The following is a 12784-nucleotide window of genomic DNA, read 5'->3' as shown; positions in this document are numbered from 1 at the left end:
TTATACCAAGTTAATAGTGCATAACAAATAAGAATTGTTTATACTAGTTTATTACAAGCCTTAATAGTTTTTACTGCCAGCCCATCATAGGGGAATTAGATTGTCTTTGTAGCTGCAGAGGTCAAACAGCTTTTAATAGTAAAGAGTTTCAGGGTTGTTTTCTCTGAGCTGGGGTTGTGATATGAATTTCCCATTAAAGACCATAGGCTAGTGGAGAGGAGATGTTAAGGCCCTGGGAGTGAGGGTGCTTCCACTACACTAAGTGATGGTGGCATGCATGGGAAAGACAAAGTGAGTACGTATGTGTATGTGAGTACAGGCTTCAACACCATGAACTATTACAGGCCTCTCTAGGACAAATCCTATTTTAAGACCTGCACTCACAACTTGGACTTTCGTGCAAATCATACATCAATGTTAATGGGAGATTTATGTCATTTTCTCTCAAAAGAGGATTATTTCTTAAATCTAAATGTCTCTCTTTCCTTTCTCCCTCAATTTCTCTCTCCCTCTTTCTCTCCCTCTCTCTCCCTCTACAGTGAAGCTGGCAGAGCTGTTGGCCATAAAGAGTGAGTTGACTCTGATCAAGGTGCAAATTGATGGACTGCTGGACAGTGTGGAAAAGATGGACAGACGGAGAAAAGATCACTCAGGTAGAAGGGTTGGAGCCTGGACTGGAGAGTTTATGTCATATTATAAACTTGATGTTTCGAGCCCTGAATAATGATTGGCTGACAGCCGTGGTTTATCAGACCGTATACCATGGTATGACAAAACATTTATTTTTACTGCTCTAATTACATTGGTAACCCGTTTATAATAGCAATAAGGCACATCAGGGGTTTGTGATATATGGCCAATATAGCACGGCTAAGGGCTGTATCCAGGCACTCCTGGTTGCGTCGTGAATAAGAACAGCCCTATTGGCCATATACCACACCCCATCGTTCCTTATTGCTTAACTATCTCGTCATTAGGAGCTTAACTTACAGAATTTCCCCTGCTAACATTACATTGTTTTGTAATCCTCTTCAGAGTCAATGATAATGAGAGATAACACGTGGAGGGGAAAATGACTATTCATTGATTAAAGTAAAGAACTACTTAACATGGCCAAAATTATGTGGACGTTGAACATCTCATTCCAAAATCATGGGCATTATCATGGAGTTGGTCCCCCTCTGCTGGTATTACAGCCTCCACTCTTCTGGGAGGGCTTTCCAGTAGATGTTGGAACTGCTGGGACTTGCTTCCATTCAGCCACAAGGGCATTAGTGCGGTTGGGCACGGACGTTGGGCGATTAGGCCTGGCTCGCAGTCGGCATTCCAATTCATCGAAAAAAGGTGTTCAGTGGGGTGTAGGTCAGGGCTATGGGCAGTCGAGTCAAGTTCTTCCAGGCAAACCATTTCTGTATGGACCTCGTTTTGTCACGCTAAACGGTTTCATCAAAGCACAGACTTGACTAGAATGTCATTGTATGCTGTAGCATTACAATTTCCCTTCACTGGAACTAAGGGGCCTAGCCCTAACCATGAAAAACAGCCCCAGACCATTATTCCTCCTCCACCAAGCTTTACAGTTGGAACTATGCATTCGGGCAGGTAGCCCAGATTCGTTCATCGGACTGCCAGATGAGGAAGCGTGATTCATCACTCCAGACAATGCTTTTCCACTTATCCAGAGTCCCAATGGCGGCGAGCTTTACACCCCTCGAGCGGACAATTGGCAATGCGCATGGTGATTTCAGGCTTATGTGAGGCTGCTCGGCCATGGAACCCCATTTCATGAAGCCCCCGACAAACAGTTATTGTGCTGATGTTGCTTCCAGAGGCAGTTTGGAACTCAGTAGTGAGTGTTGCAACCGAGGACAGACAATTTTTACACAATATGTGCTTCAGCACTCAGTGGTCCCATTCTGTGAGCTTGTGTGGCCTACCACTTTGGGGCTGTTGTTGCTCCTAGATGTTTCCACTTCACAATAACAGCACTTCCAGTTGCCCGGGGCAGCTCTAGCTGACTTGTTGTAAAGGTGGTATCCTTTGATGGGGCCACGTTGAAAGTCACTAAGCGCTTCCGTACATTCCATTCTACTGCCACTGTTTGTCTAAGGACATTGCATGGCTGTGTGTAAGATTTTATACACCTGTCAGCAACCGGTGTGACTGAAATAAGCAAATCCACTAATTTGAAGGGGTGTCCACATATTTTTGTCCATGTAGTGTATTGTCATCAGATTATTGTGGGCCCATTATGACTACTATCTATTATCATTTGGGGCATCTTGCATCAGTGAGCACTGCATCAACAGAAAATGTAAAAAATGGGCAATGCCTAGAAGGTAACCGTCGGCAGGCTTTGTTGTGCACAGGACTGGGACGTTGGCTACCGTTGACAAAGAAAGCAGTTCAACAACACAGTAAAAGCAATATTCTATGGACTATATCCCACAGAGAGGTACACTGAAAACTATCACGCTCAACAATTGTGAAAACAACTGTGTGCGTGTGTCTGGTCCAGATTCACCTCTGACCGGGGAGGGCAGTGTGTCGGACTCAGTGAGCAGTCTGGATGACTCCCCTGTCAGCCTTCACCACAGACAGAGAGAGAGCCCAGAGCCAGGAGAGGCCAGCGATGATTACCACCAGCATCACCACAGGGTAAACACAAAACTCTTCCTCCTCCTACTGGTGATTGCTCACTCCTGCACCTCAGCAATGTTATATTACTGTTTGGTTCGTGAGTGAACGTTTTACATTATCATAGATTTTCATTATTTGTTCTGAAAGTGCATATCTTCTACATGTTGTGGAATGGGCATGCAGATCACTGTAGCATTGGCTGTCACAGTTGCAATAGTTCTGGAAAAGTGTGTGTGTGTGTGTGTGTGTGTGTGTGTGTGTGTGTGTGTGTGTGTGTGTGTGTGTGTGTGTGTGTGTGTGTGTGTGTGTGTGTGTGTGTGTGTGTGTGTGTGTGTGCGCGTATGTGCCATAGAACAAAGAGAGTGAGATATGGGGAGATGATAATTGATTAACTATTGTTCTCAGATTTTGGGACTCGTACATACATTACATTCTTTGCGCCCATCTCTTCAAAAGAAGAGTAATTATCTACAATTACAGCCAAGTGTCTCCCTACCTGGCTGACACAATAAGTGTTCTGCCTCTGTACCACTGTTCATTATCTATACCAGGCTGTGTGGGCTGAGCGGTAGGTGTGTTCACCAGGCAGGGGAGCCATTGTTTCTCTGACAGTTGAGGGGGAAAGGGGGAGGAAGATGGAAGGAATGAATAGAGACGAGTGTTTACCAGTCAACCACAATACAGTATCCCAAATCTGTCCTAATGGCAAGGAGTAATAACACTTCCTAGGATTGCCAGGGAGTGTCACTCATCCCTCCTAAACTTGGTTAAACAGATGCACAGATGGAGAGTTACAGTGACAGCGAAATCTGGTAACTGTCAGATAACTGTTTTTGTGATCTGTGAATGTGATGGTTTCTGTGATGGTGAGCAAATGTATCACAGTGTGTTTCATGTCAGCATATAAAGTCTCACTCGCTCTTGTGATTTCTCAGATACATAACCATCATTCTGATCTGGAAGATAACATGTGAGGAGATCAGGTATACATGGCTAATAAAGGTGATCTGTCAGGATTATAGCACTCAACATGATTGTTTGCATGTGGATTCTGTTACATTTCAGTGTGTAATTACATGTTAATAAGAGTGTAAGTAAGTATTGGTTCATTCTCAACTATCATTATCACTTTTACTCTCTCCAGACTCAATGAACCCAATGACAGCAGCACAGCGACATGGAGAGGGATTCAAGTGAAGAGGAGTGATCATCTCTGATCACAGTCAACTTGGACAGAACCCTCAAATACACTGTACCTTACAAAGTTGGATCTTCAGTGAATCTTTTCTTTTGATGAGTAATAAATATTTCCCTGGTTACCCTCAGTTCCTTTCCTACAGTAAGCTTCTGTCCACCTTCGTGTCTCCAGCTCCCCTTTGTAACAGGTTCCTACAGACTTATGGACTCAACAAAATATGGCAGCTTTAAAAAAAAATGTGTAGTCTCTTGAAGAATGGGTCTGACAACTGATATGCATCACACAGACAGACACACCCACATTTATACAACTACAGTTGAAGTTGGAAGTTTACATGCACTTAGGTTGGAGTCATTAAACTCGTTTTTCAACCACTTCAGAAATTTCTTGTTAACAAACTATAGTTTTGGCAAGTCAGTTAGGACATCTACTTTGTGCATGACACAAGTAATTTTTTCCAACAATTGTTTACAAACAGATTATTTCACTTATAATTCACTGTATCACAATTCCAGTGGGTCAGAAGTTTACATACACTAAATTGACTGTGCCTTTAAACAGCTGGGAATATTCCAGAAAATGATGTCATGGCTTCAAAAGCTCCGGATAGGCTAATTGACATTATTTGGGTCAATTGGAGGTGTACCTGTGGATGTATTTCAAGGCCTACCTTCAAACTCAGTGACTCTTTGCTTGACATCACTGGAAAATCAAAAGAAATTAGCCAAGACCTCAGAAAACAAATTGTAGACCTCCATAAGTCTGTCTCATCCTTGGGAGCAATTTCTAAACGCCTGAAGGTACCACGTTCATCTGTACAAACAATAGTACGCAAGTATAAACACCATGGGACCACGCAGCCGTCATACCGCTCAGGAAGGAGACGCATTCTGTCTCCAAGAGATGAACGTACTTTGGTGTGAAAAGTGCAAATCAATCCCAGAACAACAGCAAAGAACCTTGTGAAGATGCTAGAGGAAACAGGTACAAAAGTATCTATATCCACAGTAAACCGAGTCCAATATCGACATAACCTGAAAGGCTGCTCCGCAAGGAAGAAGCCACTGCTCCAAACCCACCATTAAAAAAGCCAGACTACGGTTTGCAAATGCACATGGGGACAAAGGTTGTACTTTTGGAGAAATGTCCTCTGATCTGATGAAGCAAAAGTCGAACTGTTTGGTCATAATGACCATCGTTATGTTTGGAGGAAAAAGGGGGAGGCTTGCAAGCCGAAGAACACCATCCTAACCGTGAAGCACGGGGATGGAAGCATCATGTTGTGGGGGTGCTTTGCTGCAAGACAGGTTGGTGCACTTCACAAAATAGATGGATTCATGAGGAAGGGAATTTATGTGGATATATTGAAGTAACATCTCAAGACATCAGTCAGGAAATCAAATCTTGGTCGCAAATGGGTCTTCCAAATGGACAATGACCACAAGCATACTTCCAAAGTTGTGGCAAAATGGCTTAAGGACAACAAAGTCAAGGTATTGGAGTGGCCATCACAAAGCCCTGACCTCAATCCCATAGAAAATTTGTGGGCAGAACTGAAAAAGCGTGTGCGCGAAAGGAGGCCTACAAACCTGACTCAGTTACACCAGCTCTGTCAGGAGGAGTTGGACAAAATTTACCCAACTTATTGTGGGAAGCTTGTGGAAAGCTACCCAAACGTTTGACCCAAGTGAAACTATTTAAAGGCAATGCTACCAAATACTAATTGAGTGTATGTAAACGTCTGACCCACTGGGAATGTGATGAAAGAAATAAAAGCTGAAATAAATAATTCACTCTACTATTATTCTGACATTTCACATTCATAAAAAAAGTGGTGATCCTAACTGACCTAAAACAGGGAATTTTTACAAGAATGAAATGTCAGGAATGGTGAAAAACTGAGTTTACATGTATTTGGCTAAGGTGTATGTAAACTTCCTACTTCAACTGTACATTGGTAATGTTGTACTGCCACTTAATGTATTCAGATCACCACAGATTAGGAATATGTAATTAATAAATTGATATAAATAGCCATTCGAGATTGACCAGGCATCGGACAACAATATTAGGCATCTACACTCCCTGTGTGTTCTCCTCTACTTTGCATATTTGTCTCTACCAACTTCCCATAGCTTCCACATTAGTACTGTCAGTAGCTAGGTTTCCATCCAAATGGAGACGGATATTTATGCAAATATTCTAAAATCGGCATAAAGAAAATATGCACATTTTCCCACTAGTGGTGTGTTTTCATTCCACCAAACGGACTTGTTGTGGATAAAAAAAATAGTGAGTGATGACATAGTGCACATACAAATAACTTGTGTGGTTAAATTCCCATGTACCGAAAAAAAAAACCACGCTAAATAGGTTTCCTTCGCATTTTCAACTCTACTGATGGTTGGGTCATGAAATACAGTATGTTGCGTCATCGCGAATGTGCCCACTCTGGTATTGGCACGTGCGCTCTAGCCAACAGCTATACTGTTACATATACATGATGAGATTATTATGGACTAAAGAGCGAGATTATTTATATTTGTCAAATGGCAGCCAAACATAGATCATCATATCACTAGGATAAGACTCTACAATATGTATTGGAAAGGACTATCATGTGTTGTCATTATCAGTAGCTAGGTTTCCATCCAATTGGCAACAGATTTTCAAGCGAATATTCTAAAATCCGCATAAAAACAATGTGCGCATTTTCCCAACACATGTGTTTCCATCAAATTCCTTGTTGCGGATAAACGACTGTGCGTGATGACATAGAGCAAATAAAAATAACATTTGCGGTTAAATCCCCATGTACCAAATAAAGAAATACACGTCAAATGCATTTCTTTCGCATTTTCAACTGTACTGATGGTTTTCCCACAACCAATCTTGGGTTATATAGCGGTGTATCTGCGCGCGGTTGGCTAGGGCTCATGTAACATGATGAGATTATTATGGATTAAAGAGCGATATTGTTTTTCAAACGGCAGTCAAGCGTCGATGATCACGTCACCAGAATAATAACCTCGATATTTATTGGAGCATTAAACTCATCACCTTGCACTTTCACAACCCTGTTCAATTCATCATCATTTATTTAATATGTAGCTAATAAACTGCATGCTTTCCCGACGAGTTGTAGTGGGAGGTCCACACCACAAACCATCGTGTGACTCCAAGTTTACTTCAATATGAGGGTTATTATATCAATACTTGCGCCTAAAAGCGTTTCCACCGACATTTCCCGCAAAATTAATTTTACCGAAACAAAAAGATCCTGTATTTTGTTTTGTAGACATTTGGAAAGTTTACCAACACTTGTTCTGTTTCCATTATGCCTGTCATACCATTTCTTATCAGACGTACTTTACTTGCATACAAAGGTTGGATGGAAACCTTATTGACTTGAGGAGGAATTTGTTGATTGCGTTATTCTGGGGACAATTTCGGCTGGCATCAAAACTATTTTCTTTACCCCAGGAGGTGCTTCAATGCCACAACTAAAAACTATTATTCATTGTAAATAGTCATAACAATTGCCATTGAAAAATACTACAGGGTTGTTCCACGAAATTAGTGCCTTTTGCTTCCCTTTGATATTTGAAGTAGAAATTGTGCACAAATATTGCATTTTAAAAGCCTCTTAAATGAAGTGCCATTGAATATAGGATTTCAATACATTTGATTTTTAATAAGAATAAAAAACTTGCTAAAGTGCCAAAAGTCAGCATTTTGACATCTCCCTCTGTGCATCCTCTGTGACCTCAAGGAAAATGTTAACCCTCTTCTTAACCCCAACATTTCTCCAGGATTTCATCATCATTGTAAAGCCCTAGTTATTTTGTTGCTTTGACCAAGTAATTTCTGAAGATTATTTATTTATTTAATATTATTAGTGATACATTTTAAGGTTAAGAAAAACCCTGTCCCTCATTTTAAGGTCAACCCTGTTAAGTAAACTGAACACTATTTTAGTATGCTGAAACTATTCCTTTTAAAATATGTTATTTTTCAAAAGAGACATTAAACTTTGAACAGTCAAATCAGGTGAGCTCGTTCTACTATTTTTTTTGTCATTTTCTGGTGTTTTGTGGTGGAGAACTGAGTGGGTAAAGCATAAGAGGTTGCCCATAGACAGGCTAGAAATTATTTTAACAATTTCGATGTTTTTAGTGAAGCTTGCATTCAATTGCCTCTCCTTGTTGCACACACCAAGCTTCTATTCCCACTGTCACAAGGGGATTCATGTCTGCTTTAAGTTGTCAACCTTGTTACTTTATTTGGCACTTAATAGGCATGCAATTACTGTAGTAATTTCTTTTTTTACCTCTTCAGATGGGAACATTTTGTTTTTATGTTAAGTTGAACATGTGCTCTTTGTGACAGAATGTTACAATTTTGTGAAATAAAATGTTTTTATCCCCAGCGTGTTTAACTATTCAAAAGGCACCTAATTGGTGGAACGACCTTACTGTATAATGTTGTACTGTATTTTAAACCATGGCTATTTGAAAACAACTGTTAAAATAAGTATATTTCACTTTCTTTATGACCAGCAAGAAAATAAATCCAGACTATTTACTCTGGAAAAAATAAAGTTGAAGATGTGATGGTTTTTCATAGATTCCCAGTATATTATTATATTAAGCATTTGCGTTTACTTTGCATTATTATATATGTTTCATGAAGTCTCGTGGTTTTTTGTGTTTATAAAATACTGAATGTAAACTATATTGTTGACAGTAGTAAAGGTATGACTATTTTCGTATAACTGAGTATGCATATTTATTTAACATACATTTGAGTAGCCTAAGCCTAGAAATGTGGTGGCTTATTGTTTGGCAGTGTTCTCTGTACTCAGTTCAATAATTTACCTGACTTGTAAACAATTAGTAATTAGGATATTATTTTCTTTATTTTTATCTGTGGACTATTCTAATTTGATTGTCTATTTTATATTGTCTTGTTATGGGCAATTAAGTCGGCCAGGCAACCACAATAAACACTGTATCAACCATGTGGCTAAACTTTGTCAATGTTGACAAGATACGCATAGACCAAGGGCTCTATTCCATCCCGTATAAGACATCAACCGATCGCTACCTGCACCTACCCGCCTGTCCAACATCACTACTCTGGACGGCTCTGACTTAGAATACGTGGACAACTACAAATACTTAGGTGTCTGGTTAGACTGTAAACTCTCCTTCCAGACCCATATCAAACATCTCCAATCCAAAGTTAAATCTAGAATTGGCTTCCTATTTCGCAACAAAGCATCCTTCACTCATGCTGCCAAACATACCCTTGTAAAACTGACCATCCTACCAATCCTCGACTTTGGCGATGTCATTTACAAAATAGCCTCCAATACCCTACTCAACAAATTGGATGCAGTCTATCACAGTGCAATCCGTTTTGTCACCAAAGCCCCATATACTACCCACCATTGCGACCTGTACGCTCTCGTTGGCTGGCCCTCGCTTCATACTCATCGCCAAACCCACTGGCTCCATGTCATCTACAAGACCCTGCTAGGTAAAGTCCCCCCTTATCTCAGCTCGCTGGTCACCATAGCATCTCCCACCTGTAGCACACGCTCCAGCAGGTATATCTCTCTAGTCACCCCCAAAACCAATTCTTTCTTTGGCTGCCTCTCTTTCCAGTTCTCTGCTGCCAATGACTGGAACGAACTACAAAAATCTCTGAAACTGGAAACACTTATCTCCCTCACTAGCTTTAAGCACCAACTGTCAGGGCAGCTCACAGATTACTGCACCTGTACATAGCCCACCTATAATTTAGCCCAAACAACTACCTCTTTCCCAACTGTATTTCATTAATTTATTTATTTTGCTCCTTTGCACCCCATTATTTTTATTTCTACTTTGCACATTCTTCCATTGCAAAACTACCATTCCAGTGTTTTACTTGCTATATTGTATTTACCTTGCCACCATGGCCTTTTTTTGCCTTTACCTCCCTTCTCACCTCATTTGCTCACATTGTATATAGACTTGTTTATACTGTATTATTGACTGTATGTTTGTTTTACTCCATGTGTAACTCTGTGTCGTTGTATCTGTCGAACTGCTTTGCTTTATCTTGGCCAGGTCGCAATTGTAAATGAGAACGTGTTCTCAACTTGCCTACCTGGTTAAATAAAGGTAAAATAAAAAATAAATAAATACATAATTTAAAGAAATGTCCTATTGAGCGGTCGGCTCTGCAGCGTTAACTATGAATGCAGTCTCCATTAACGAGAGAACATTGCTTTTATTACATTTCCATCACAATGTAACGATGAATTTCCACGATACAGATTGAATAGAGCCCCTAGTTTATTTTCGAAATAGGTCTGGTCATCCTTTGGCACCGGACATTTGTTTGCGCACAGTCTTGTAAAGTAGTCTACTTAAGTAAAAATACGTTAAAGTAGCATCCTACTTAAGTCGTTTTTTGCGGTATCTGTGCTTTACTATGTATATTGTTGAGAACCTTTACTCCACTACATTCCTAAAGAAAACAATGTACTTTTTACACCATACATTTTTCTTAACACTCAAAGGTACTCATTACATTTTGAATGCTTAGCAGCACAGGAAATGGTCCAATTCACGCACCTTATCAAGAGACCGTCCCTGGTCATCCCTATTGCCTCCGATCTGGCGGACTCACTAAACACAAATGCTTAATTTGTAAATTGTGTTGTAGTGTGCCCCTGGCTATCTGTAAATAAAAAATAAAAATACAAATCGTGCCATCTGGTTTGCTTAATATAAGGAATTTCAAATGCTTTATACTTTTACTTTTGATTCTTAATAAGTAGACTATATTTTAGTAATTGCATTTTGATACTTACGTATATTTAAAACCAAATACTTTTAGACTTTTACTCAAGTAGTATTTTACTGGGTGAATTTCAGGTTTACTTGAGTCATTTTCTATTAAGGTATCTTTACTTTTACTCACGTAAGACAATTGTGTACTTTTCCCACCACTGTTTGCTCATAGTGAATCCAAAGTGAGTTGCCCTTGCAAAGAACGAAAGTGAACTCTTTTGTCATGTTTGAAACAACTGCATGATCAGGTAAGTGATGAGAACCAAATAAACTTTAGATTCATATGCTGGCATAAAACAACAAGTTATCGACATCAAATCAAATCTAAATGTATGTGTCACATGCGCCGAATACAACAGTGAAATGCATACTTTACAAGCCCTTAACCAACAACGCAGTTTTAAGAAAAATAAATGTTAAGTAAAAAATAATTTAAAATAATTAAAAAGCAGCAGTAGAATAACAGTATCGAGGCAATCAATATACAGGGGGTACCCGTACAGGGTCAATGTGCGGTGGCACAGGTTAGTCGAGGTAATTGCTCGCAAAACACCAGTCTCAATGTCAACAGTGAAGAGGCGACTCGGGATGCTGGCCTTCTAGGCAGAAGTGTTAATGTTGAGACTGGTATTTTGCGGGTGCTATTTAATGAACCTGCAAGTTGAGGACTTGTGAGGCATCTGTTTCTCAAACTAGACTCTAATGTAGGTGTCCTCTTGCTCAGTTGTGCACTGGGGCCTCCCATTCCTCTTTCTATTCAGGTTAGAGCAAGTTTGTGCTGTTCTGACAAAATACCGATAGGCACAGGAATGACAATGAAAGATGAAAGGTGCATGTTGTTTTAAATTAGCGGAACACTGCTTCTATGTTATTATGTAAAGGGTGGTTTATTCTACATAGACATGTAACTACATTTGAAAGCTATCAAAACACTTAGTTTAGAATATCTACACTGAACAAAAATGGTCCCATGTTTTTCATATGCACAAAAAGCTTATTTCTCTAAAATGTTCTGCGGGAGTAGTACACAGCGTTGTATGAGACCTTCAGTTTCTTGGCAATTTCTCGCATGGAATAGCTATCATTTCTCAGAACAAGAATAGACTGACGAGTTTCAGAAGAAAGTGCTTTGTTTCTGGCCATTTTGAGCCTGTAATCAAACCCACAAATGCTGATGCTCCAGATACTCAACTAGTCTAAAGAAGGGCAGTTTTATTGCTTATTTAATCAGGACAACCGTTTTCAGCTGTGCTAACAATTGCAAAATGGTTTTCTAATGATCAATTAGTCTTTTAAAATGATAAACTTGGATTAGCTAACACAACATGCCATTGGAACACAGGATGGATGGTAGCTGATAATGGGCCTCTGTACGCCTATGTAGATATTTCATAAAAAATCTGCTGTTTCCAGCTACAATAGTCATTTACAACATTAACAATGTCTGCACTGGATTTCTGATCAATTCAATGTTATTTTAATGGACAGAAAATGTGCTTTTCTTTCAAAAACAAGGACATTTCTAAGTGACCCCAAACTTTTGCACGGTAGTGTATATAAAGTGTAATATTGATTGTCGAATTAGTGTATATGTGTGTGTATATGTCTATGTGGTTGTGTGCATGAGTGATTGCATGTGTGCTAAGGTGCAGAAAATCTTAGCAGGTGGTCAGTCCAGCTCAAGTGTTCGGCAGTCTGATGGCTTGTAGATAGAAACGGTCTCTTAGCCTGTTGGTATCAGACCTCATGCCCCAATACCACCTGCCTGATGGTAAGTGAGAGAACAGCTCATGGCTGGGGTGTGTGGGGTCTTGATGATGCTGCGTTCCTTCCTCAGGCACTGTTTTGAGTAGATGCCCTGGATGGTTGGGAGCACGGTCCCAGTGGTGTACTGGGACGTCTTCACCACTCACTGAAGGGCATTGCAGTTGTGGATGTAGCAATTCTCGTACCAGGCCGTGATGCAACTGGTCTGGATGCTCTCAATGGTGCAGCAGTGATATTTGGAGAGGACTCGGTGTGGCAAGCCACATTTCTTCAGCCAATGTAGGAAGTAGAGAAGCTGTTGAGCCCTCTTGACAACAGTGGTGGTATTGTTGTT

The 12784-nt window shown here is 40.1% G+C and overlaps 1 protein-coding gene across 2 annotated transcripts in view; it reads left to right on the top strand.

Moving 5' to 3' along the window:
* The window catches only part of LOC110493153 (RNA-binding Raly-like protein), a 56924-nt gene extending 48067 nt beyond the window's left edge, over positions 1–8857 (top strand). Inside the window, exons 5-8 of one of the 2 annotated variants that reach the window (XM_021567425.3) lie at positions 540–653; positions 2519–2658; positions 3576–3623; positions 3785–8857. In XM_021567425.3, coding sequence (XP_021423100.1) covers positions 540–653; positions 2519–2658; positions 3576–3614 — 293 coding nt within the window. In that variant the 3' untranslated portion in view covers positions 3615–3623; positions 3785–8857. Of the gene's footprint in view, positions 1–539; positions 654–2518; positions 2659–3575; positions 3643–3784 lie in introns of both variants that reach the window. The other variant, XM_021567421.3, reaches the window with a different exon arrangement.
* The last annotated feature ends 3927 nt before the right edge of the window (positions 8858–12784 follow it).

This window comes from Oncorhynchus mykiss, chromosome 2 (genome assembly GCF_057628025.1).
Source record: "Oncorhynchus mykiss isolate SJ-2025 chromosome 2, ASM5762802v1, whole genome shotgun sequence".
Lineage (NCBI taxonomy): Eukaryota > Metazoa > Chordata > Actinopteri > Salmoniformes > Salmonidae > Oncorhynchus > Oncorhynchus mykiss.
Note: the sequence above shows the minus strand (reverse complement) of the source record. Positions and strands in the feature narration are given on the sequence as shown.